This window comes from Notothenia rossii, assembly GCF_949606895.1.
Source record: "Notothenia rossii genome assembly, chromosome: 5".
In the NCBI taxonomy this organism is placed as follows: domain Eukaryota; kingdom Metazoa; phylum Chordata; class Actinopteri; order Perciformes; family Nototheniidae; genus Notothenia; species Notothenia rossii.
Genome location: NC_136903.1, coordinates 4,491,790 through 4,517,691, shown reverse-complemented (window position 1 = coordinate 4,517,691; position 25,902 = coordinate 4,491,790). Strand labels below are relative to the sequence as shown.

Below are 25,902 nucleotides of genomic sequence, written 5' to 3'. Positions count from 1 at the left end.
GATCCAGAAGGTTGTTCTGATGGAGATAACAGGAGAGTTGTTTAAAGACAGCGCGTTCAAGTGTTTTAGACAGGAACGGGAGGAGAGAGACAGGCCTGTAGTTTATAACATCAGACGGGTTGCGAGTGGGTTTCTTTAGGAGAGGGTTTACTCTTGCCTCCTTGAGACTGTTTGGAAAGTGACCAGAAGTTAGAGAAGTGTTGATGAAATGGGTGAGAAACGGTAGAATATCAGGAGCGATAGTCTGAAGGAGGTTTGAGGGGATAGGGTCCAGAGGACAGGTGGTAGGACGGGCAGAGGTAATGAGGGTAAGAACCTCACTTGGAGAGAGAGGGGAGAAGGAGGTCAGTGTGTGGGTGAAAGGAGGGTCTGGTGACCCAGCAGTGAGTAAAGGTGAGTCAGAAAAAGAAGAACGAACATCATCAACCTTTTTTTCAAAGTGGTTAACAAAGTCGCTTGACAGAAGGGAGGAGGGGGAAGGGGCTTTGGGGGGGTCCAAGAGGGAGGAGAAGATGGAAAATAGTTTTTTTGGGTTGGAATAGGAAGATTGGATCTTATCTTATCCATCACCGTCTCTGCTTATTAAGACCTTCTGTGATTTGGCGTTATCAGCAGAGATCGACCACAGCGTCCACTGGCCGGAGGAAGATGGATGCGACATCATCTGAGGTGAGAAAACCCAACTCCTTTTTTGTCTTTAAAGAAAGTTCACGAGTTGCTCTGAAGTTTGAACGAGCACAAGACGGTTTTGATTCTATGGTTCAGAGATAAATCATGGGAAGACTCATTTATTATATTATACAGCTTTGCATTTAATTTGCTTTACCCGTATTTCTTTTGTTCTATAGCTTTCTCACGTTTTCACCTTTCATCTGAGGTATTTGTATGTTCCTTGAAAGCAAAATAAAACAATGAAGAGAGTGATCCAGTGGAACACAAAAGCATCGTACACAATTTAAACCAATCAATGTTGTTTAATTAACAAGGATAATCTGGTGTTTTTGAGTTGATGAGTAGTGCAGATATCAATGTAAAATCAATCGACAGGAAGGAGAATACTTACTTCCGGGTGCAAAATCCTCCGTTATCCAATGGGAATGGACGCTCACATTCCCTTTAACTGCCGCCGACATGGACCGATGCGGTGCTTCCCTGAGCGTCAAATACCGCCGCCGATGGGAATCCATTGCAATCAGTTGAAAGCTCTTTGCGTCCGTTTATGAAGCTGAAGGAGACTCGGCGTGTCACAACTGCACGCCAAAGGACCCTGACCAAGCGTCGCTCCTGGACGTTCAGGGAGTGAGACTGTGTTGCCTTTTCTTTCTCGTAAATTATGTATACATAAAAAAGTGTTGTTTTTTAAGATACACAGAAGGCAAGTTTGACTTGGGTTGATTCTCATCTGTTTTCTCAGTGTGTGTTCGGGCGGAAGACACCTTATCCATTTTTAAGACTAGGATTAAGAATGAGCTTTTTGATGAAGCTCAAAGTTAGGGCTTCCTAGAATCAGCCCTTAGTTTTGCTGCTATAGGCTTAGACTGCCCATAGTGTTGTGTGTCTGTCGCCTGGCAGGTTCTAAGCATTAAAGGCTTCACCTGGGTCAGGAGTTGTGGCTGTGCCTGTCATAGCGGTCCTGAGTCGTGATATGAGTCAGGGCTGTGCATGTTTTTAAAAACAATTTACTTGTACTTTATTTTGAATAACTAATATCTATCATTTTAATATGTAAACTGTACTTTGATAATGTCATCTGGGATTTTAGAGACATTTAACTGCATCTGCTTTTGCGGTTTCATCTGTAAATATATATGTTATTTCATAAATGGAACTCATATATTGTATTTTATTGTTTCTAAAATATAAATTGAAAATTAACTATAGACAATAAATACATTTATATCTCAAAAATCAAGTGAACAAGAACAATACATTTGTGTAATATTGAAATACTCAAGTTATTGTGTGTTATTTGTTTTTCTACTTGAACAAAAGATTGAGGTAAATGTTGAACAAATATATAGAGCGGAAAACAGTTGAAACCTTTTATTTTTTATTTGTTGAGGACTTTTTTAAGCTATACAAACATTCTCCAGAGAGTTGGACACAAATCAAATCAAAATAACTCAAAAGATTGAGACACAATTTCTTCTAATATTAATAAAGCATGAATCCTTAATGTACCACCAACAACTCACCAGATACATATCCCTTTAATACAAATATTTAAAACTATAACCCAAAAAGAAACCTCTACTTTAATTATGAAAAAATAAAATAAGGGGTGCATTTCTTCTCACAGTTATCTTTGGCTGTATGAAACACTTCGTATATATACAACGATAAGGAAATAAAATGTTATGAATTCAACACCCAGAAATTTCAGGTCCGTGCAAATATTTCTTAATCATAAGAACATTATCTTTGATCGAAAAAGCAGAAAAGATCAAATATGTGTACACTGCACCCACCCAATCATATACAAAGAGTATATTACATTTAGTGAGAGTGAATCTTTCTGTAGAAAACCAAATGGTTGTTCTACTCAGTGTGATTGACAGGAGAGATGATCAGAGGGGCAGAGTTTTTACCACCTTCATTCAGACCGGGACTAAAGAATGGGTAGAGTTTCTCTTTGAAGCAGCAGCCAGTGAAGGAGTAGATCAGAGCTGCAGCATCAACATCATAAAAGGAGACCAGACCCTCCTCATAATCCACAAACACCCCCACCTTCTCAGGCTGAGACTTCAGAGAGAGACAGACTGAAGGACCAGCACAAGCCATGTACTGATTTTCATTCCTCAACACTATCAGCCAGTAACCATTCTGAGGAGACGCTGAGATATCTCCCTTCCTGTTGATCGACTCTCTGTCCACTCCTAGAATCCACCCAGTCTTCCCTTTAACCTGAACCTCGTAATAAAATCTTCCTGAAGAGAAACTCTGCTTTGCTAAAACACAAGCACAAGTATCAAATCTCTCTGGATTGTCTGGGAGATTCTTCTTCACATCACCATGTTTAACTTGTTTTCCATCATCAGACAGGATGAGGTTGGGATATGCTGTATCAGGATCAAGAGTCACCTCCACCTCAGACTGCTGGACCCTCTTCAGCTCCACCTCAAGCAGCTTCTTCATCTGTTTCCTGAGCGTCTCCTCCAGCTGAGTCACAGCTCTCCTCACAGACCCCTCATATGAAGGTGGACGGACCCTGACTTCTGTCCAGTTCTTGGTGGGTGGAGCAGCGTTCAGGGATGTGAAGCTTTGGAGGAGGTGGAGCTGGTCTTCAGAGCGTGAGAGCTGCTCCACCTCAGAGCTTCTCTTCTTCAGCTCAGAGACTTCCTGTTCCAGCTCTTTGATGAAGCCTTCAGCCTGTTCCTCTGTCTCTCTCTGCTTCTCTTTGATGGTGTCCATGAGCTCGGCCTGGCTTCTCTCAACAGACTCCTTCAGAGCGGTGAAGACCTGAACACCATCTGCTATCTCTCTGTCTGCTCCTTCCTTACTGAGCTCCACTGAGCGGTTCATCTCCTGGATCTTCAGTCGTCTCTTCTGGATCATCTGCTGGATTTCAGCCTCTGTCTTCCCCAGCTCAGCCTTCTTTCCTTCATATCCTTCTTTCAGAGGAACTACATCATGTGTCTTGTGGTCTAAAACAGTGCAGAGCATGCAGACACACACCTGGTCGGTCTGACAGAACAGCTCCAGCAATTTATCGTGCTTCACACACATCCTGCTTTCCAGGTTCTCCACAGGGTCGATCAGCTGATGTTTCTTCAGACCTGCTCTTGTCAGGTGAGGCTCCAGGTGAGTCTCACAGTAGGACTCCAGACACACCAGGCAGGACTTCAGGGCCTTCAGTCTGGTTCCAGTGCAGACGTCACAGGGAACTTCTCCTGGTTTGACAACTTGTTGCTCTGAGCTGCTGCTGCTGGCTTTCTGTTGAGCTGACTGTCTGAACTGAGCAGCCATCTCAGAGATGAAAGTGTTGACCCGCAGATCAGGCTTTATGTTGAACACCTCTTTACAGTTGGGACACTGACTCGGGACATTTCTATCCCAGTGTTCAGAGATGCAGGCTTTACAGAAGTTGTGTCCACATGGTATGGCGACTGGATCAGTGAACACATCCACACAGATGGAGCACAGAAACTGATCTTCAGTCAGCAGACAGCTGGCAGCAGACATGTCTACTCTGTTGGAAAAAACATTAAATATAGTTATAGTATAATTATTTGTTTAAAAAGAATCAAACTATGAATATTCCTGAATTCCGTACAAATAGTAACTGAGTGGAGAAGAGCCCGATGTGCAGTTCAGTGTTAGTTATTGGAATTCACCAAGCCAATGTATGCATGTATTGAAGTATTATTTGAATTATTTGAAGGATTAAAGTAACGTGTTATGGCAGGAAAGTTCAATCTGGTATATTTATTTTAATGTCACCTTATATAGAACGTGTGTTAAACTTGTGATTTCTGCATTGAGTGACTTCTGCCTAGCAGATACCAAGAAGAAGTCTTGTTAAAGTTAATGATTCGTTTCCTGTAGACCCATAAAGAAGGGTGTCTATTGCAGCAGCTAGATGTGATTATTGCTGAACCATATCTGTGTTGGTGTTTTATTTGATTTCTTTGTTCTGTTCTTTCATGTGTGGGTACTGAATGGCTTCAAACATTGTGGAGAAATGAGCTTAAACATGTTTTATTACTCTGTATGAAAAAGGAGCAGTTGTGGATGACAGGAGACATTCTTCTTAAGATTTTCAGCATGTCAATTAACAGGGAAATCTACTTGTTTTAAATAGATGTGTGTGGTTAATTACTTTGTATTAATAATAACAGTATGTGTAAAGGAAGCTGGAAATATGCAATGTGAAACCTTTTATTTGAAGTAAAGATGTGAACAATAGCTCAAATGGCTGGAAAGGCTGCAGGACAAATGAGTGTGTTCTCTATACTGGGCCTGTGTGAAGTTTGACTATTTGAAAAGCATCTCTAATACTGCTTAAGAGCATAGGTCATGTGTTCCTCGTTATTATTGATATGAAGGTCATTTACATGTATTACGTATATTTAGCCAACTATAACAACTATATCTTAAAACATATTTTTAACTTGTGTGTGATAACCTGAGGGGGGGAAGATGGCCACAGAGACAAAGAGCCATAAAGGGGAATGTGTGTGTGTGCTGGCTGCAAGATGTGAAATAAGATAAGGAAACTTGTTGTTTAGAGCCGGTTCGTTCCAGACACCAAAAGGTATCTGGTTTTCGTCAAACTGAAAGAGACTTTTTGTTTCCGGGTTTCTTCTGCTGCGTCGCGCTGATTGGGTACGACAGGCCATGTGTTGGTCTCTCCCAATGAGATGACCTCTGGGGGAAGCATCCACACACCTCCTCCTGTGTTTTTAGTATGAAAGCCTGTGTTTTCTCTCAGTTCGTTCTCTTTTCCTCCTGTTGCTGTAATGGTAAGTCCTTTTCCGGCTGGATGAACCAGAGCCGGAGCATTCTGCATTCTGAAGCTGCTGTTGCAGAGTGCTTCGTGATTAGGTGATTGGATGATGTATTGTATGTTCCTACCATTAAAGCAGATTATTGTTTAACCCTTATCCTGGTGCTTTGACTTTTCCTTCTTGTAAAACAAACTCATAGAGGAACGCGCGAAGCAGAGGTTCTGCCCCAACAGTACTTCTTACCCTGCTAGTAAATACTGAAGTCTGAGGTATTGATGTAAATGTATCCTCATAGTTATCACTAATTCCATCCTCCATACATCATTGTACTTTTAATTTGTAACTAACTTTAATCAAATTCAGTTTATCGTTGCTCAGTTTGGTGTGCGTCTCTTCTGTTGGAGCCAACGAGCCGTTTGTCACTATGGTAACCAGCATTTAACTGCATCGCCCTATAAAAACATGTTGGGGAACGTTACGTTCGTTATAAACGTATCTCAAATACGTTTATTTTCTACATATCTTTGCCATTTATTGTCTTGCTTATAATAATGATAATAGTGATTTATAAATATCATTTTCGAGCACATATTTGAAATCAGTAGGCGAGGCTGTAATTTCTCCAGCTGTTACTCTCATGAGCGAGGCAGAACATAATAGTTTTAACATGCTAAAAAGCTGCTGTGTCGTTTATTGCACCTCAAACATTAAAACAAATCCAGAGTTACGTGTTTCTGAACTTCCTCTAAGAAGAAAGGACAGTAACAGAAGATCTCTGTGGCTTCAGGCTTGATCGCCGTTCAAATGACAGCGTTAGTTTCCCCAAAAGTGTGCGGGGCTGTAAAGTGACGTAGATTTTATTCTCATCTATTATTCAAAACCGTTCTATTTATTCTAACGTAAATTACATGCCACTGTTTTATCTTTTTATGTATTTGTTTTTATTTTAAATCGTATAATGTCAGACTTTGTTTGCCATCTGTGAGGAAAAGAAATGGGGCTCAGAGCCTCAAAATACTGAAATCTGTATTTTTTTAAATCTTTTTTTCCTTCTAATTTGTTATTCTTTTCTAAATAACACACTGTTATTTACTCGACAATAACACACAATTATCCTTGTTTTAATTTATTCGTTTAATTCTATAATCTTGGGCTTTTTAGCCGTAAATAAAGTCATCGCAAACAGACGTAGGCCTGTAAGGGACATTTTGAGCGATACACACCACAAGCCACAAACCACCCACTGAACAGATTACCCAAGATCCTCCGCTTGAAGCTCGTTGATTCGATGTTTTAGCCGCAATGCATGTTGGGATATGATGTTAATGCGATATGATATCCGAAAACATTTAAAAAAAATAATAAAAATACTATATTCCGAGTTTTCTTGCTTTTCTCTTTGGAAGTCATCAATTGCGTAGGCCACGCCCACTTCCGTATTTAACATAAACTCCCCCCACTTTAACTTTCACGTGACAAACGAAACTCGCTACGCATATCTAGGGTGCAGAGACGGACAAAAAAGCCTCTTGGAGGGGTATAAAATAACGTACAGGAAGTCGGCCATTTTGAATTTGGCGTCCTCCGTACAAATTTTGTATCGCGTTCGGGACTTTATCCGACTTTATCTCGAGACATGGGCGGCAAATTGTTATCACGTATTTTTATTGTTTTTCGCACGGCATAGCCGTGATTTGGCGCCGAAGTTTGCGTTCGCTCGATGCTAGGCGATCCCTCGCCATGGAACATGATGATGTCATAACGCCAACTGACATACTCTGAACGCCACCAAACTTCACATGATGGATAACACTGCGGCCTTGAACAGCTCTAGGTCAAATCTGATGTTACTTAATATGGCGTTACCATGGCAACGGATCCTTCGCCATTAAAAACGGTGTCGCTGTAACTCCAATGGACACGGTCCAATCGTCCCCAAATCTTCACTTTTATATCACCGGTCAATGCCTCAACAGCTCTAAGTGAAATCTGAGATCTCACCGTATGCCGTTTCCATGGCAACGCGTCCCTCGCCAAAAAATACGATGTTGTAATTCAATGGAAAATGGTCCAAACAGCACCACACTTCAGACTATCATTGATGGTCCGGCCCTCAACAGCTCTATGTCAATTAGGGGATGTCATCATATGCCGTTGCCATGGCGACAGATCCCTCGCCATGAAACATGGTGTTGTCGTAATTCAATGGAAAATCGTCCAAACGGCACCAGACTTCAGACTATCATTAATGGTCCGGCCCTCAACAGCTCTATGTCAATTATGGGATGTCATCATATGCCGTTGCCATGGCGACAGATCCCTCGCAAATAAACCTGGTGTTCTCGCAATTCAATGGAAAATCGTCCAAGCGGCACCAGACTTCAGATGATGGCTAATTGTCCGGCCCTCAACATATCTAAGCATATTATGGGGTGTCATCAAATGCCGTTGCCATGGTGACATATCACCCGCCATCAAACACAACGTTTGTGTTACTGCTGTAACTCAAAGACATTATCCGATCTGCCTGAAACTTCCCACGTTTGCCAACGGCCGAGTCCTCGAGACACCTAGACACACACGTCGACGTGCGGACAACAGCCTGCGGAGCGACGAAGCCCCGCTCAATGCTGCTTGTAGCTTTAATTTTAACTGATATTATACACATTAATTATACTCTTACGTATGTAGATAGAATAAGAAATGTGCAGAATTTGACAGTTTAATGGTGGAGGTATACACACATATTGATAGATGCCTTGTAATGCACTGTTGCATAACTACACTGTAGTTGTGTATATGATATGTCAATAAACCTTAGGAAATCTTGAAAGGGATGTGCAAAATAGCAATTATATACAGTTTTTAATTAACTATTAGTAGAGAATAACGAGTAATTAATAAGAAACGTAACGTGGGAGAAAATACTTTTCTAGCTAAACGTAATTGAGAATGCAGTTTAGTTCTGTGGGAACGTAATTTTTAGGAGACAGGGTTGCCATACTACATTCTGACAAAAAATACAAATTATTATGAATACAAATAAAATAAAAGAAGCCTCCCGTGAGTTAATATAAGCTATAAAGTTGATTTTAAAAACGTTCTATAGAATAAAAGCTCACTGCAGGACGTAGTAGAAATGCGTGTGCACCACGACAAAAGAGCCTCATTCACTTTACATTGGGGTTGTTTGCGTGGTGCAGACACGTAAATGTAGCAAAGTTCGTGACTCCACCACGCAATGCGGTGTTAAGGAGTCGTGGTGGAGTCACGCATTCTGGTGAGATCAGGCATGAGCGCACGAGTGAGCGAGCGAGAGAGAGAGAGCACCGGTACTGGATATTGTTGTTGTTAGCATCTGGTTTGCTAGCTGCACTAACGGATATTAGAAGCTGTTTCGACAACAAGGTGAAGGGAAAATCCTCTCCTGTCAGATAACGTCAGCTCAGTGAGGTAAAGGACTCTCTGAGTGTTTAGAAAGTTAACTTTAGTCTAAGTTATCTCAGTGGGTCTCAAACAGTTTGATCACCATTTATGTAAACAAGTATTTGCAAGGCACACGTTTATACACAAGTTATTGAGCCGTTTCCGCTCTACATCCTGAACTCCTCCCTTCGATGCAATGCACTTCCGTTTTGGCGGACTGGGTTTGTTTTGCTAGCTAGCTCCGTTGTGCCGACAAAGCACTGATATCGCAGAGACAAAGAGGATATAACAATTACAACATGAAGAAAAGTGGTTCGGGAACTACGTGTGCGGTAGTTGGTTGCAATCACTCGAGAAAGCACCTGAACGAGTGGTTAGATAGAGAGTGCTACGACCACAAACCAGCACCCAGCCATGTTGTTCATTAAATACAGATAAACACAACAAATACTGCATGCATTGTATTTTTTAATATTATATATGAATATTTTCATAGTGATGTAATTGTGTGGGCTGCTTTTATATTTTAATTTGTAATACCTGTTAGGATTAAACATGTGATCTTTCTTGTTGAAGCCATTTCTTTAGTTTCCTCTCAACAATTAATTAATTCAGTGTTATTTATGTACAGTATGAGCTTAATATGAATGATGAACTGTGTTAAAAGAAATTGTAGCACTCTAAGGAACATATGAAATGCAATAATGCAATAACAGTGCAATAATGAAATGAAATTACATCAAACTTTATTTTCACTCAAACAGTACAGGCACATATGATATATTGCACAGCATAAAGAGATCATGTAAATTGTGCATTATGTAAACAACAGACAACTGTTGGCTCCTGTGGGCATGACCTAAATAAGGCAGTTTATTTTGGTTTTATGCTGGGCCACGTCGTCATGTTATCCTCCCAGTTTTGCACTGAATTCGGGTGGGGGAGAGTAACGCCATCTCCAGTCAAAGAAGTAGAATCGTGTTCCCAAGCTAGCATCACTGTTAGCATCGAAATCGCTGTGTTTACACCAGTGCCCGTCTGACTGTTTACATCGGTTTACACCGACAGACGCTGTGCAAAAGACTTCCGGCGGAAATGAAGTGCATTTGTGTAGTGTCATGGCGCTACCCGTGTTTTGGCGCGTAAACTTGTCTATATGATCATTATAGTTATAAAAAAATAAGAGAATAAATGAAAAACAGGTATGAAATACTATATGACAGTAAAACAAGAATAGAATTTAAAAGGGGAGTGATTAGTAAAATATACATAAAGAAAAAGTAAATCTGCTTACAGTTCTGTTTCATATGAGTGTTGAGAGATGTATCCATAGATATCTTAATTTTGCTCTCAAAGTGCACCAGATTGATGCTTTTAACTTCAATATTTAAAAAAAATCTTGCCGGGGGACCATCCCCTTGGACACCCCTAGAGGAGGTGAGGTCCGCCCCCCACTTATAAAAAAATAGCACTTTACCCCCGCTTACACCTATATGCCCTGAGCTGATTATCGAGCCTTCATTGTAACAGTCACAGGTGTACTGTGTACGGTATGTGCGTGTGGGGAGTGTTGTCACTGTAGCGCCTGGTACCTCAATGGGAAACCCTGAATGTTTGAGCACCCTCTATGAAACGTCAAGCTACCCCACAGCAACCCCAAAAGAGAATCTCTGGTGCCGCCCATGCATTTAATCTTGAACTTAAGACATGTGTTATTATATAATGTAATGTATTTTGGTATGATTTATATGTATTACTAAGTGTCAGAGTGTCAGCTTGGACAAAGAGGATAAAGAGGAGAATCAGGATTGCAGAAAAAATATATATAATATTTAAGTTAAACATTTTCCCTGGCTGCGGCGCTGAGTAGCACTTCCTGTCTGAGCAGAGCTGAGGCTTTGAGTTCATACAGGAAACAGGTCCGGAAATGAGCCCAACCTAATGCTAGCTGTGACGTTACCCTGTCTAAACTTCACTAGCCAGAGTTTAGTCACTGGGTTTGGTTTTAAACCTGCTTTGTACTTAAGTCTAAATGTAAAAAGAATTATCTTGAAAGACACATTTATACGGCCTAATATTCACTATATGTCTGAACAGACGTACCAGCCTCAGATTCTGATTAAACTAAACCTTGTTCAAATATGTTTGTATTAATGTTTTCTCTGTAGTGTACTCACCAGTGTTTGGAATAAGTCCTGCTGTGTTGTTGAGAAAAGCTGCTGGATTCAGTCGAGTGTTTCTTCAGAGAAACAGAGACACGTGCAGCTGTTCTGTCGCTCAGACAAACTTTCACTTTAATTTCTGGGAAGTTGAAGCTCTTCTCTTTCAGTGTAGCTCCACCTCTCAGTGGCCCGTCACCAGGAGGAAGTGGAGGAGGAACTACAGGGCCAACAAGGCCTTTCTTTCTCCAACGGTTGAGACACCGCCAACACTTCAACTCCCATAATCCTTTCTGCTGCAAAAACTACAAATACCATCGATCTCAGAAAGTTTAAATGACTTAGTGGTTGTGTGTTTTGGAGCTGAAATACTACATTTGACAGAAAAAGAGAAAAGCAAACTTTATTAACTTGATTTTGATTTGTATTTCAGATATTTTAGGGGCAATAATTTCATATTCTACTTCCTTCACTTTAGCTTCCTTTCTCTTCCATACAATTATGTTTCCTATTAAACTAAACTGCATTTCCTTTTTAAAGTAAACTATGTTCTCCCTTATTACAGTTCCAGGTTTAAACACAATGCAACTGTTGAAAACACTGAAACACTACTTGTTAATGTTTAGAAACAATATGGTTTGGCTTTCAATAATCACATTATATAATAAGTTATGGCTGGATGGAAAACACAACACAGCTTTTGGTTTCCACGGACTAATTAGAAACATTGGTGATATGCCAAAAACAAACAAATATGGTAACCTCAAATCGTAATTGACAATGCAGTTTAGTTCATACAATTAAGGAGAACCAGATCAAAACATCTGTGACGTACAGAAAACAGCAACATGCTTTTGTATCCCAGTAAACAGAAAAGTAGTAACAATAATAATACTTTTTAAAGTAGTGTATCGCGCACTTTTATTTTAAAAGTACTGTTATATGAACAAAAGTGCATAAACAAATAAGGTGATTTTAACAGAAGTATTCCCTTTACACAGTAGCAGATAAAATAGTTATTGTAATTTTCAACTTAGACATTAATTAATGTAATTAAATCAAACGTTACATTACATTTAGCTTTTATCCAAAGCGACTTACAAAAAGTGCGTTCGACCAACAAGATACAAACTAGAAGAAAACAGAATCATATAAGTACATCAGGTTTCAAAGAGCTAAAACATTTCAAGTGCTACTCAACTGGCTTTAGATAAGCCAGTCCTTTATTAGTATATAAGTGCTTTGTTAGTAATTCTATCTCTGGAAGTGGAGTCTAAAGAGATGAGTTTTCAGTCTGAAGAAGATGTGTAAGCTTTCTGCTGTCCTGATGTCAATGGGGAGCTCATTCCACCATTTTGGAGCCAGGATAGCAAACCCACGTGTTTTTGCTGATGGGAACTTGGGTCCCCCTCGCAGTGCGGGTGCAGCGAGCCGTTTTGCCGATGCAGAGCGGAGTGCACGTGCTGGGGTGTACGGTTTAACCATGTCCTGGATGTAGGAAGGGCCAGATCCATTCACAGCATGGTACGCAAGTACCAGTGTCTTGAAGTGGATTCTAGCAGTTACTGGAAGCCAGTGAAGGGAGCGGAGGAGCGGTGTGGTGTGGGAACATTTAGGAAGGTTGAAGACCAGACGAGCCGCTGCATTCTGGATGAGCTGCAGAGGTCGGATGGCACATGCAGGTAGACCAGCCAGGAGGGAGTTGCAGTAGTCTAGGCGTGAGATGACGAGAGCCTGGACCAGAACCTGCGTGGCTTTCTGGGTCAGCTGGGGACGTATCCTCCTGATGTTGTAAAGAGTGTATCTGCAGCAGCGGGTTGTAGCAGCGATGTTTTCAGTGAAGGACAGTTTGTTATCTAGGATCACACGCAGATTCCTTGCAGTCTGAGTCGGGGAAAAAACAGAGGGGCCGATGTTGATTGTTGGGTCAAGAGTGGAACAATCTTTTCCCGGAAGGAAAAGCAGTTCAGTCTTGTCAAGGTTGAGCTTGAGGTGGTGAGCAGACATCCACCGAGAGATGTCTGCTAGGCAAGCAGAGATGTGTGCGACGACCTGGGTCTCTGAGCGAGTTTGTGTACAAGGAGAAGAGGAGGGGACCAAGAACAGAGCCCTGAGGGACCCCTGTAGTTAATTGACAAGGGTCGGACTCGGACCCTCTCCAAGTTACCCTGTAGGTCTTTGAGGTATGAGGTGAGGAGGGAAAGTGCAGAGCCTGAAACTCCAAGTTTTTGGAGAGTGCGAAGGAGGATCTGATGGTTCACCGTGTCGAATGCAGCAGACAGGTCTAGAAGGATGATGACAGAGGAGAGGGAGGCTGCTTTAGCAGTGTGCAGTTCCTCAGAGACAGCAAGGAGAGCAGTTTCTGTTGAGTGACCTGCCTTGAAACCAGACTGGTGCGGATCCAGAAGGTTGTTCTGATGGAGATAACAGGAGAGTTGTTTAAAGACAGCGCGTTCAAGTGTTTGAGACAGGAACGGGAGGAGAGAGACAGGCCTGTAGTTTATAACATCAGACGGGTTGAGAGTGGGTTTCTTTAGGAGAGGGTTTACTCTTGCCTCCTTGAGACTGTTTGGAAAGTGACCAGAAGTTAGAGAAGTGTTGATGAAATGGGTGAGAAACGGTAGAATATCAGGAGCGATAGTCTAAAGGAGGTTTGAGGGGATAGGGTCCAGAGGACAGGTGGTAGGACGGGCAGAGGTAATGAGGGTAAGAACCTCACTTGGAGAGAGAGGGGAGAAGGAGGTCAGTGTGTGGGTGAAGGGAGGGTCAGGTGACCCAGCAGTGAGTAAAGGTGAGTCAGAAAAAGAAGAACGAACATCATCAACCTTTTTTTCAAAGTGGTTAACAAAGTCGCTTGACAGAAGGGAGGAGGGGGAAGGGGCTTTGGGGGGGTCCAAGAGGGTGGAGAAGATGGAAAATAGTTTTTTGGGGTTGGAATAGGAAGATTGGATCTTATCTTATCCATCACCGCCTCTGCTTATTAAGACCTTCTGTGATTTGGCGTTATCAGCAGAGATCGAACACAGCGTCCACTGGCCGGAGGAAGATGGATGTAACATCATCTGAGGTGAGAAAACCCAACTCCTTTTTTGTCTTTAAAGAAAGTTCACGAGTTGCTCTGAAGTTTGAACGAGCACAAGACGGTTTTGATTCTATGGTTCAGAGATAAATCATGGGAAGACTCATTTATTATATTATACAGCTTTGCATTTAATTTGCTTTACCCGTATTTCTTTTGTTCTATAGCTTTCTCACGTTTTCACCTTTCATTTGAGGTATTTGTATGTTCCTTGAAAGCAAAATAAAACAATGAAGAGAGTGATCCAGTGGAACACAAAAGCATCGTACACAATTTAAACCAATCAATGTTGTTTAATTAACAAGGATAATCTGGTGTTTTTGAGTTGATGAGTAGTGCAGATATCAATGTAAAATCAATCGACAGTAAAGAGAATACTTACTTCCGGGTGCAAAATCCTCCGTTATCCAATGGGAATGGACGCTCACATTCCATTTAACTGCCGCCGACATGGACCGATGCGGTGCTTCCCTGAGCGTCAAATACCGCCGCCGATGGGAATACATTGCAATCAGTTGAAAGCTCTTTGCGTCCGTTTATGAAGCTGAAGGAGACTCGGCGTGTCACAACTGCACGCCAAAGGACCCTGACCAAGCGTCGCTCCTGGACGTTCAGGGAGTGAGACTGTGTTGCCTTTTCTTTCTCGTAAATTATGTATACATAAAAAACTGTTGTTTTTTAAGATACACAGAAGGCAAGTTTGACTTGGGTTGATTCTCATCTGTTTTCTCAGTGTGTGTTCGGGCGGAAGACACCTTATCCATTTTTTTTTTTTTTTTTTTTTTTTTTTTTTTTTTTTTTCAGTCAGTCCAACAGAAGACAGAAGGGCTTTATCTACAAAAAAATAATCAATGCGTGAGTAAACACGGTGAACTAGAGAGAAGTATGAAAAATCCCTTTTAGTCGGGTGGAGAAACCGCCATGGGTCAATACAACCCACCTGGTTCATAAATGTGGATAGTGCTCGAGCCATACAAGAAGGGGTAAATCTTTTGGGACATGACCTGTCTAACTGTGGATCAACTACAAGGTTCAAATCACCCCCGAAGATGAGGCGGTGTGTGTCCATATTTGGTAAAGAGGAGAAAATTGAGGTCATAAAATTTGGATTATCAAAATTTGGGGCATATACATTAACCAAAATCACTGGGGTCTGATATAGCACACCTTTGACTATAATATAACGCCCTCCGGGATCTGAAATAGTTTGTTCAGCTGAAAACTGAACACGTTTGTGTATTATGATGGCTGTGCCCCTGGCTTTAGAATTGAAATTTGAATGAAAAACCTGCCCCACCCAAGGCTTACGAAGCCTAGCATGGTCATTCACACAGAGGTGCGTTTCCTGGAGAAAAGCAATATCAGTATTGAGACTTTTTAGGTGTGAAAACACTCTCGACCTCTTAATTGGTCCTCCCAGTCCCCTGACATTCCAGCTAATAAATCTAACAGAGCCTACAGACCCTCTCTGACCTGTATTCTGGTTAGTCATTAATTAAAATCATCAACCATATGTAACATAACAAGCGTAGTGGACAAGCATCATACACACCAGTAACATTAGATATTAAAAACAAAGACCCTCCCCTAGGCAAACACCCAACCTTTTCCCAAAATAACCCTCTACTAAAAAAGAAAAAACACATATCTTTGAGGACAAATGAAAACAAAGAAAACCTTAAGCTCAACATTGCGGTTAGCAAAGTGAGTAGCAGGATAAACCTTTGCTAAACAACCAGTTGACCACGCAGTGGTATCCCCTCCTACAATATCAAATTAAATTAAACACCACTAGAACGATTCTGTTTTTAGAACAGACAAATTGGCAACGATCTACAGTCCAACAGAACAAATGCTGGCAGGTGACTAAACACCAGCAGAGGACAGTGCTGCACTCACCCGGAAAAAATGATGAGTCCAAACAGAAAAACACGGGCTTGGTGAGCAGGCTAAACGGAATTAGCCTAGCCTAGCAAAAACACACCCGTAGGCAACAACGGAGTTATCAAAAAAAGTAAAATCAACCCGTAGCGAAATGGAAACACGGCAGCTTAAGTCTTATGAATGCGTTCTTGATAGAAGCGATCAGCCAGCTCGGGAGTGTCAAACAAGTGGACCACACCGTTGAAGGTGACTCTCAGCCGGGCGGGGTAAATCATGCCGAAACGCACTCCTTTTTTGTAAAGCCGGGACTTCACATTATTGAAAGCGGCTCTCTTCTTAGCAACAGTGGCGCTGAAATCCTCGTAGAATTTGATCCTGTGCCCTCGGTAGGACATCTCCCGGTGTTCCTTGGCCCATTTCAAAACCTGCTCCTTCTCAACGTAGCGATGGAAACGGACAATTATGGGCCGAGAGCCCTGGCTGGGTCTGGGTCTCAGGCTGCGATGTGCGCGATCGAGCTCCGGGCCGGAGTCAGGTAAGACATCTCCAGCCACCTCCTTGAATAACTGAGACATAAACTCCCGAGCGTTTGCGCCTTCCATATCTTCAGGAATACCCACGACTCTGAGGTTCTGACGCTTGGAGCGCGATATCAAGTCCTCCACTGTAGCGTGTAGCGCTGAGTTATCATCCGACACGGAGGCTAGCTGGTTCTTCAAGGTCGCCACGTCTTGCTGCAGGCTAACGATGTCATCTGAGTTGGAAGACAGTGTGCTCTCGATCTGTGATATGGTGGCGGTGTGAGTCGCCACAGTGTTGGTTATAGCTTCAAGTGTTGGGAGTATCGGGGCCATGGCTTCCGACAAGGCAGCGTTGAAATCTTCCTTAAGACTTTCGCTCAATTTCTGGAGCTCAATGACTAGCATCTCAGCCGTTAACTGTGTAGGCCCCGTCGACGACATTTTCTGCTTGTCCTCGAGTCCCGGGAATGAATCAGTCATTCGCTGCTGGGTTTTACCGATCCGTCCACCCTTGCTCATCGTAACGGTGTGCAATATTGTTCCGTTTAACTCTATCAATGTAGTCTGTACCAAAGTTTAAATAAAATTCGGCGTTATCTTAGTAAAATATTATGAAAAATGCGGAGCTGATAGCAACTGCGTCCTCCTTCTACATGCTCAAACCGGAAGCCACCTTATCCATTTTTAAGACAAGGACTAAGAATGAGCTTTTTGATGAAGCTCAAAGTTAGGGCTTCCTAGAATCAGCCCTACGGTACGTCTACACTACAGGCATCAAAAAAAGCTTTCAACGCTTCGCCCATTCACTTGAATGGGGTGACGTAGAAGATTTTTAATCTTCGCCGAACTGCATTGTGGGGAGCATGGCATGGCTTTGCAAGCATCACGAGCATCTATCGGCATCAAAAGTTGAACAATGTTCAACTTTTGAGGCTCGATGCTTGGCATCAGCCAATCAAATCCCGTTTATGCAAATCCCGCCAGTGCAAGCGCAGCCAATCAAACCGCGTGCAAGCTGGGAGAGCCAGACCGCAGTTCATTTCCTCATATTCCAAACGAGATATTACGGTAGCAAATCACCCGGTTCTTTACGACCGGAACTATTTACCGGGATACAAACCGGAGGAACCAGGCATGGAGGGAGGAGGCAGAGACAGTGGGTGAAACTGATAGTTTTTTCACCTGTTTGGAGAGTTTATATCCAGTTTACTTCTTTTTAACATTGCTATTGCTTTGTATGTCGGGGGCGGGAGATTCATGTGATTGGTTGCTCGCAAAAAATCGCCAAGCTTCAGACACGCCCAGCTTCAAGATTTTTTCATGCCTGTAGTGTAGACGGAGGCTAAGACTGAACTAAAACTAAGGGCTTCCTAGAATCAGCCCTTAGTTTTGCTGCTATAGGCTTAGACTGCCCAGAGTGTTGTGTGTCTGTCGCCTGGCAGGTTCTAAGCATTGAAGGCTTCACCTGGGTCAGGAGTTGTGGCTGTGCCTGTCATAGCGGTCCTGAGTCGTGATATGAGTCAGGGCTGTGCATGTTTTTAAAAACAATTTACTTGTACTTTATTTTGAATCACTAATATCTATCATTTTAATATGTAAACTGTACTTTGATAATGTCATCTGGGATTTTAGAGACATTTAACTGCATCTGCTTTTTTGCGGTTTCATCTGTAAATATATATGTTATTTCATAAATGGAACTCATATATTGTATTTTATTGTTTCTAAAATATAAATTGAAAATTAACTATAGACAATAAACACATTTAGATCTCAAAAATCAAGTGAACAAGAACAATACATTTGTGTAATATTGAAATACTCAAGTTATTGTGTGTTATTTGTTTTTCTACTTGAACAAAAGATTTAGGTAAATGTTGAACAAATATATAGAGCGAAAAACAGTTGAAACTTTTTATTTTTTATTATTTGTTGAAGACTTTTTTAAGCTATACAAACATTCTCCAGAGAGTTGGACACAAATAAAATCAAAATAACTCAAAAGATTGAGACACAATTTCTTCTTCTAATATTAATAAAGCATGAATCCTTAATGTACCACCAACAACTCACCAGATACATATCCCTTTAATACAAATATTTAAAACTATAACCCAAAAAGAAACCTCTACTTTAATTATGAAAAAATAAAATAAGGGATGCATTTCTTCTCACAGTTATCTTTGGCTGTATGAAACACTTCGTATATATACAACGATAAGGAAATAAATGTTATGAATTTAACACCCAGAAATTTCAGGTCCGTGCAAATATTTCTTAATCATAAGAACATTATATTTGATCGAAAAAGCAGAAAAGATCAAATATGTGTACACTGCACCCACCCAATCATATACAAAGAGTATATTACATTTAGTGAGAGTGAATTTTTCTGTAGCAAACCAAATGGTTGTTCTACTCAGTTTGATTGACAGGAGAGATGATCAGAGGGGCAGAGTTTTTACCACGTTCATTCAGACTGGGACCAAAGAATGGGTAGAGTTTCTCTTTGAAGCAGCAGCCAGTGAAGGAGTAGATCAGAGCTGCAGCATCAACATCATAAAAGGAGACCAGACCCTCCTCATAATCCACAAACACCCCCACCTTCTCAGGCTGAGACTTCAGAGAGAGACGGACATCAGGGTCGAGAGCTTCGTACTCATTTCCATTCCTCAACCATATCAGCCAGTAACCATCCTGAGGAGACGCTGAGATATGTCCCTTCCTGTTGATCGACTCTCTGACCACTCCTAGATCCCACCCAGTCTTCCCTTTAACCTGAACCTCATAATAAAATCTTCCTGAAGAGAAACTCTGCTTTGCTAAGACACAAGGACAAGTATCAAATCTCTCTGGATTGTCTGGGAGATTCTTCATCACATCACCAGGTTTCACTTGTTTTCCATCATCAGACAGGATGAGATAGGGACTTGCTGTATCAGGATCAAGAGTCACCTCCACCTCAGACTGCTGGACCCTCTTCAGCTCCACCTCAAGCAGCTTCTTCATCTGTTTCCTGAGCGTCTCCTCCAGCTGAGTCACAGCTCTCCTCACAGTCCCCTCATATGAAGGTGGACGGACCCTGACTTCTGTCCAGTTCTTGGTGAGTGGAGCAGCGTTCAGGGACGTGAAGCTTTGGAGGAGGTGGAGCTGGTCTTCAGAGCGTGAGAGCTGCTCCACCTCAGAGCTTCTCTTCTTCAGCTCAGAGACTTCCTGTTCCAGCTCTTTGATGAAGCCTTCAGCCTGTTCCTCTGTCTCTCTCTGCTTCTCTTTGATGGTGTCGATGAGCTCGGCCTGGCTTCTCTCAACAGACTCCTTCAGAGCGGTGAAGACCTGAACACCATCTGCTATCTCTCTGTCTGCTCCTTCCTTACTGAGCTCCACTGAGCGATTCATCTCCTGAATCTTCAGTCGTCTCTTCTGGATCATCTGCTGGATTTCAGCCTCTGTCTTCCCCAGCTCAGCCTTCTTTCCTTCATATCCTTCTTTCAGAGGAACTACATCATGTGTCTTGTGGTCTGAAACAGTGCAGAGCATGCAGACACACACCTGGTCGGTCTGACAGAACAGCTCCAGCAGTTTATCGTGCTTCACACACATCCTGCTTTCCAGGTTCTCCTCAGGGTCGATCAGCTGATGTCTTTTCAGACGTGAAGCTGTCAGGTGAGGCTCCAGGTGAGTCTCACAGTAGGAGGCCAGACACACCAGGCAGGACTTCAGGGCCTTCAGTCTGGTTCCTGTGCAGACGTCACAGGGAACTTCTCCTAGTTTGACAATGTGTTGCTCTGAGCTGCTGCTGCTGGCTTTCTGTTGAGCTGACTGTCTGAACTGAGCAGCCATCTCAGAGATGAACGTGTTGACCAGCAGTTCAGGCTTTATGTTGAAAACCTTTTTACAGTTGGGACACTGACTCGGGACATTTCTATCCCAGTGTTCAGAGATGCAGGCTTTACAGAAGTTGTGTCCACATGGTATGGCGACTGGATTAGTGAACACATCCAGACAGATGGAGCACAGGAACTGATCTTCAGTCAGCAGACAGCTGGCAGCAGACATGTCTCTCTGGGACAAAGATGTTGGAAAAAACATTAAATATAGTTATAGTATAATTTTTTGTTTAAAGTCTGAAAGTGTTTCATTTAGCTCAGCTGGAGCCTGAGAGTCAAGGAGTTCACAAACTTTACTTTAGATTATTTTTGCAAAGGGTTTTATTGTATTTACATAATTTATTGAGGCAGCCTCTCACTGCCTGCTGCATAATAATACATGAAAACAATGATAAACTAATATTTTATTTTGTTGCAGTCTTAAATCTAAAGCCCAGCGTTCCTTGTCTTTATCAGCACTTTAATATGTAAAATCATAATAAGTATATATAAGTAATAAGTTAAATGGAAAACCATTAAAAACCCAACGATCCCTGCATGACTGTCACTTTACACATGAATCAATATTATAATACGGCTACCCTGCTCATATGACATAGCTGCTTATATTGTTATTAGAGGGAAAACGGTATTTAAAGTCCATGTAATGTCCAAAATAAATGTTATTCTGTGTTAATAAATCGCTTCATCACTTTCCACTGTTTCATTTGACATATCAACATCAATGATTCTTTCCATAAATACCCCCCAAATAACATGAAATGTGTGCCACTTTCCCGTGTTATTCCGCTCCGGTAGCGAAAAGCTTGCCAGCCATTAACCCAGCTGTGTGACGTCACACGTGGCAAACACCAGCCTCGTCTAGATTGTTTGTTTTGTATCCTTCCGCTATTTTCGCTCAACATATGTGTAACCGGACCTCGCTAAACTTTCTAACAATTCATGATGGGGAAGCGATGTGTAGTTGTGAGCTGTGAATGTTTCCTGATTGCTATAAACATTGATCATGGGTGCTGGAAGATTGTGCACAAAACTCGGGTCAGAATTAAGTTACTACAGGTGTTATGCCAGCTTGAGCTAAATGTCACCAGAGTACAGTGAACTTGCCTAGTGACTGAAATATATAAAAGTTGAAGTGAAATAAGTAAGGCCAAAAATGAATTACGTCTGAATATCTTTATTATTTTTACCACTTTTAATTATTTGTGGGCTCGCACATACCAAAATAGACTAATGTACACTGCAATAAAGATCAAATGATACAAGTGAAAAATTAACAAAAGAACCCTTTTTTATTTATCAAACAGTAAATTAATACAATCTTACAAACTTGTGATTTGGAAAATGTTGTTATATTTACATGTTTCTTTGGAAAAATAATATTGTAAATGATGTACTTTGTAAATTATTTACATCATGTGAAACCATTTTAACCAGTTCAGCTGCATGATTTATGTCAAATTACAGATTTGGCCATTGAAATCCCTGATAGCGGCCTCCCGGTTCAGGGTAAGTCTTCCGTATCTCGGTTACAGCACGCAGCGGGACTCTGATTTTTGGGCCGAGTACACCCCAGCACCAACGTACAAACTGTCGATAAGCTGTAGGCTATATCGATACTTCCTAATGAAAAAAAAGTATACAGATTATAAATATATTTGGAGAAAAATAAAATGTTATGTAGTAGGACTATTATGTAGCAATGGTTACAAATTGGCTTATAACATGATATTTGTATTTTACTTGTACAAAATAAATATGAGGTTATACATGACTGCTTGACAGAATCATAGACCTCTTATATATTTCCTCACATGTGTAGTTGTTTCTTTTCCCAAGCATACATTGAACTTGCATACACAGAAAAAATAAAAGCCAAGCTGTTTTTGACTGCTTGAAAGAGTTTAATGGTATCTTTAAAAGTGTACTATATCTGTAGCGACTAAAAGTATTATATGAAAGCAAAGCTGCAATAGGCAGTTGAGTCAATCAATATTTACTTACTGGTGTAGTGGGCCATCAACTGCTCTGTGTTGTTGTTTGTATTGAAGATACGCTATTTTCAGTGTCCAAACACTGAGACAGCCTTCTCTAAAGCCTGGGTGGCTAATAATGCACCTTGGTTTCTCGTCGGTGTCTTCTATCTGGCAGAGTCCTGCACGGGTCTGATTTTCAAGACCCGCTCCCGCCCCGCACCCGTGACGTGCAGTACCGAACCCGCCCCGCTACCCGCACATATTGCCAATTAGTTCCGCAACCCGACCCGACCCGCCGGCACAAGATCCGCAACCCGACCCGAACCCATATATAAGCAGTGACAACGTGCAATTATTAACACACGCAGTTGCATATTTGGCTCAAAAAGCCTGGGATGTTGTTTATTTTCTCCATCTAGGTTGACACCAAAAGCCTCCCAGACGTTGGATTTCGCTCTTGAAGAAGAGTTATTGAAAATTGTGTATTCTCCGCTAGAGAGCTTCACCTCAGCCATTCAGAATGTGGTGCGCTCAGCAGCAGATAGATGCGCTGCAGAGGTTATGATTATGCTCGGTCCCGCGGAGGAGAGGTCTGAGGATTTAAACATTAAACTAAATTATTATTGTTTAAATATATTTATTATGCAACACCCGCAACCGGACCCGCATCATCTTTGTTTTACCCAGAAGCGAACCCGGAAAAAAGCGTTTGAAAAAATACCACCCGCAAATCACCTTTTTTGCGGGTCACCCGTCGGGTAGGCCCACCCACGGATACCCGACCCGATTCAGGACTCTGCTATCTGGTCAGTAGGTTGCAAACTGTCTATTTGTTCCATCACCTGCCAGATCTCTCTGCAGCATACACATTCATCTGCAGTGGGCATGCTTTCACAGCATTGACATGTAGCCTACACCTGAATATTGTACATAACATTAAAAAAAAAACAATATCTGCCGGACGTGTGAGGAACAGATGACAAATTAAGATCGACATTTAGTGCAGGTCAAATTAAATAAAACTGAATTTACCATTCAGTATTGCTGACTCGAGTCTCGCCGGCTGCGGAATCCGCTTCTCTTTCACAAGTTTCTGCCTCGTTGTTCGATTGCCGGGCAGGAGGCTCGTACTGATAAGGCAAGATGCCTTGAAGTGAAAGGCTAGCTGGTTCACTCTCTACTTCTGTAACTGAATCCAGATAACCCACCGAATCTGAGCTTGAATGATCGCTCTCGCTGTCGCTGTCTGAAGTTGTCGCGTTGCTTGCCATTTGGACTGATTTGATCAGATGGCAATGTTTGCCACGTGTGACGTCACCGCTCGTTCGGGAGTGATCGGGGGCGTACTCGGCAAACTTCGGAACCAACATCGGTTTTTAACGTATATGTCATTTAATTATGACCAAACTTTAAACATTTTTATTTATTTTTATTCTGGTGATATCTAAACTACATGTTAAAAAACACCTGTGTTAGATGCATTACATGGCCTTTAAAGCAGCCTGAGTACTTTTAATATTGAACTTAAGACATGTATTACTATATATTATAAAACGGACAAGTCAAATCAAGCAATCTGATTGGTTCTTAGCCGTGATATACTGAGCGTATACCACAGGTAGAATTATAAGTTACTTTTCACAACAAGTCAGTATCCCTCCGCGTCTGAGAAAAACAGTATACCGTTGGGCTGAAAAGCAAACTGCCTGCAGTTTGATTTTCATACTGGAACAAGAAAGCAGCGGAGAAGTAACGGGGTAGAAGCCCTCCTTTTTGACGCAGCGGTCCAGACATAGACATCAAACGGCAAAACATATTCAGTGTGCAGTTCCTTTGGCATTAGGGCAGGGATATCTAGATACTTTTGAAGGTTTAACATAATGAATTGTGCTACTTTTAAAGCAAGCAACGATGTTTTCAAATCTGTAATCAAAGAGGTCCGCAAAAACGATATCGACCAATCAGATTGCTTGATTTGACTTGTCAGTTTTATAAATATATTTACATTTCTTCCGTTATGAAACAAACTTACAAAGCATAAAATGGAAACATTTAAGATTAACTTCGACCTCCGGGGGGGTCTTACTATGGAGGAGTGGATTGAGCAGTGCCTATCTCCAGAAAAAAAAAGCACCTAAACTACGACATGCAGAGCTACGTGAAGAGCAGGTAGACCAACTGGAAAAGTAGCACCATTCAAAAACTTTCTGATGCGGGTCTTGAAACAAAGCAGAGAAATTATGACCGTTAGAGGCCACAGGTGCGAAAGCTCTCTCCAGAGCTACTGGAAGCCCAATCTCGGGGACCGGAGAAAGTGGAGCAATATTCTCGCCACGCCAAGCAACAGCCTCGAACAACCTCAACCTATACAAGTGACCACGTAAGCCATGCTACTGATGCTGGACAGTTTTTCAGTGGATGCACAATAAACAGCAACATACACATTAATGTAAATAAACAGCCAAATAATGGATCAACGCTCTCTGTCTAATATGTTCGCTTGCTGTTAGTGTTGTTGCATAGCAACCACCTCGCACTATGTTTTGTGCAGAAGGCAACGGAGGGACTATTTTATTTTGAACATCATTATTTACTAATAAAAACTATTTAAATTGGAGTGTGTATTTTTCTTTCATATTGCCACACTTGGTAACCGTTTTATAAAAGCAATAGCTCACTTCAGGCCGTGCTCGACACGACATGCTCATTATATCACAGCTAAGGGGCGTGGTTCGGTCTTATTGAACTTAAGACATGTATTACTATGTAATGTAATGTATTTTGGTTTTAAAGTGTCTGAGGGAGGCATATATTCGGTATATGTCTGAACAGACGTACCAGCCTCAGATTCTGATCAAACTAAACCGTGTTCAAATATTTAGTTAGTGATTGTCTCTGTAGTTTACTCACCAGTGTTTAGCAGAGATTCTGATGTGTTGTTGAGAAAAGCTGCTGGATTCAGTCGAGTGTTTCTTTAGAGAGAAACAGAGAGACGTGCAGCTGTTGTGTCGCTCAGACAAGCTTTCACTTTCAATTCTGGGAAGTTGAAGCTCTCCTATTTCAGTGTAGCTCCACCTCTCAGTGGCCCGTCACAAAGAGGGAGTGGAGGAGGAACTACAAGAGCAACAAGGCCTTTCTTTCTCCAACGGTTGAGACCTCACCAACACTACAACTCCCATAATCCTTTCTGCTGCAAAAACTACAAATACCATCGATCTCAGAGAGTTTAAATGACTTAGTGGTTCTGTGTTTTGGAGCTGAAATACTACAGGTGACTGAAAAAGAGAAAAGCAAACATTATTAAATTCATTTAGATTTTTATTACAGATATTTTAGGGGCAACAATTTCCTATTCTTCCTTCACTTCAACTTCAATTATGTTTCCTATTAAACCAAACAGCAATTCCTTTTCAAGGTAAACTATTTTCTGATTTTATATTTAATTTAATATTCCATTCCCTACACACTGAATGTAAATAACATCCTGCTTTATATTATGTATAAAGCCCTTCAATAGTGTTTT

General features: G+C 41.5%; 4 protein-coding genes across 4 annotated transcripts in view; all 4 read right to left on the bottom strand.

Moving 5' to 3' along the window:
• The window catches only part of LOC307038456 (E3 ubiquitin-protein ligase TRIM21-like), an 89,600-nt gene that overhangs the window by 12,854 nt on the left and 50,844 nt on the right, over positions 1-25,902 (bottom strand). The gene's annotated exons all lie outside the window — the stretch shown is intronic.
• The window catches only part of LOC307038427 (uncharacterized protein), a 93,928-nt gene that overhangs the window by 30,666 nt on the left and 37,360 nt on the right, over positions 1-25,902 (bottom strand). The gene's annotated exons all lie outside the window — the stretch shown is intronic.
• LOC307038444 (E3 ubiquitin-protein ligase TRIM21-like) lies at positions 2,029-25,390 on the bottom strand. The gene is made up of 2 exons (XM_079679840.1): positions 25,290-25,390; positions 2,029-4,189 (listed from the first exon to the last, which is right to left on the bottom strand). The coding sequence occupies exon 2, from the start codon at positions 4,180-4,182 to the stop codon at positions 2,539-2,541; it is 1,644 nt and encodes a 547-aa protein (XP_079535966.1). The 5' UTR covers positions 4,183-4,189; positions 25,290-25,390; the 3' UTR covers positions 2,029-2,538.
• Positions 18,417-20,574, bottom strand: LOC307038452 (E3 ubiquitin-protein ligase TRIM21-like). The gene has a single exon (XM_079679848.1). It carries the CDS (start codon positions 20,570-20,572, stop codon positions 18,932-18,934), a length of 1,641 nt encoding a protein of 546 aa, XP_079535974.1. The 5' UTR covers positions 20,573-20,574; the 3' UTR covers positions 18,417-18,931.

Excerpts from the sequence above, each read along its gene's own strand:
- LOC307038452 (XM_079679848.1), bottom strand. The coding sequence starts at position 20,572 with ATGTCTGCTGCCAGCTGTCTGCTGACTGAAGATCAGTTCCTGTGCTCC.
- LOC307038444 (XM_079679840.1), bottom strand. The coding sequence starts at position 4,182 with ATGTCTGCTGCCAGCTGTCTGCTGACTGAAGATCAGTTTCTGTGCTCC.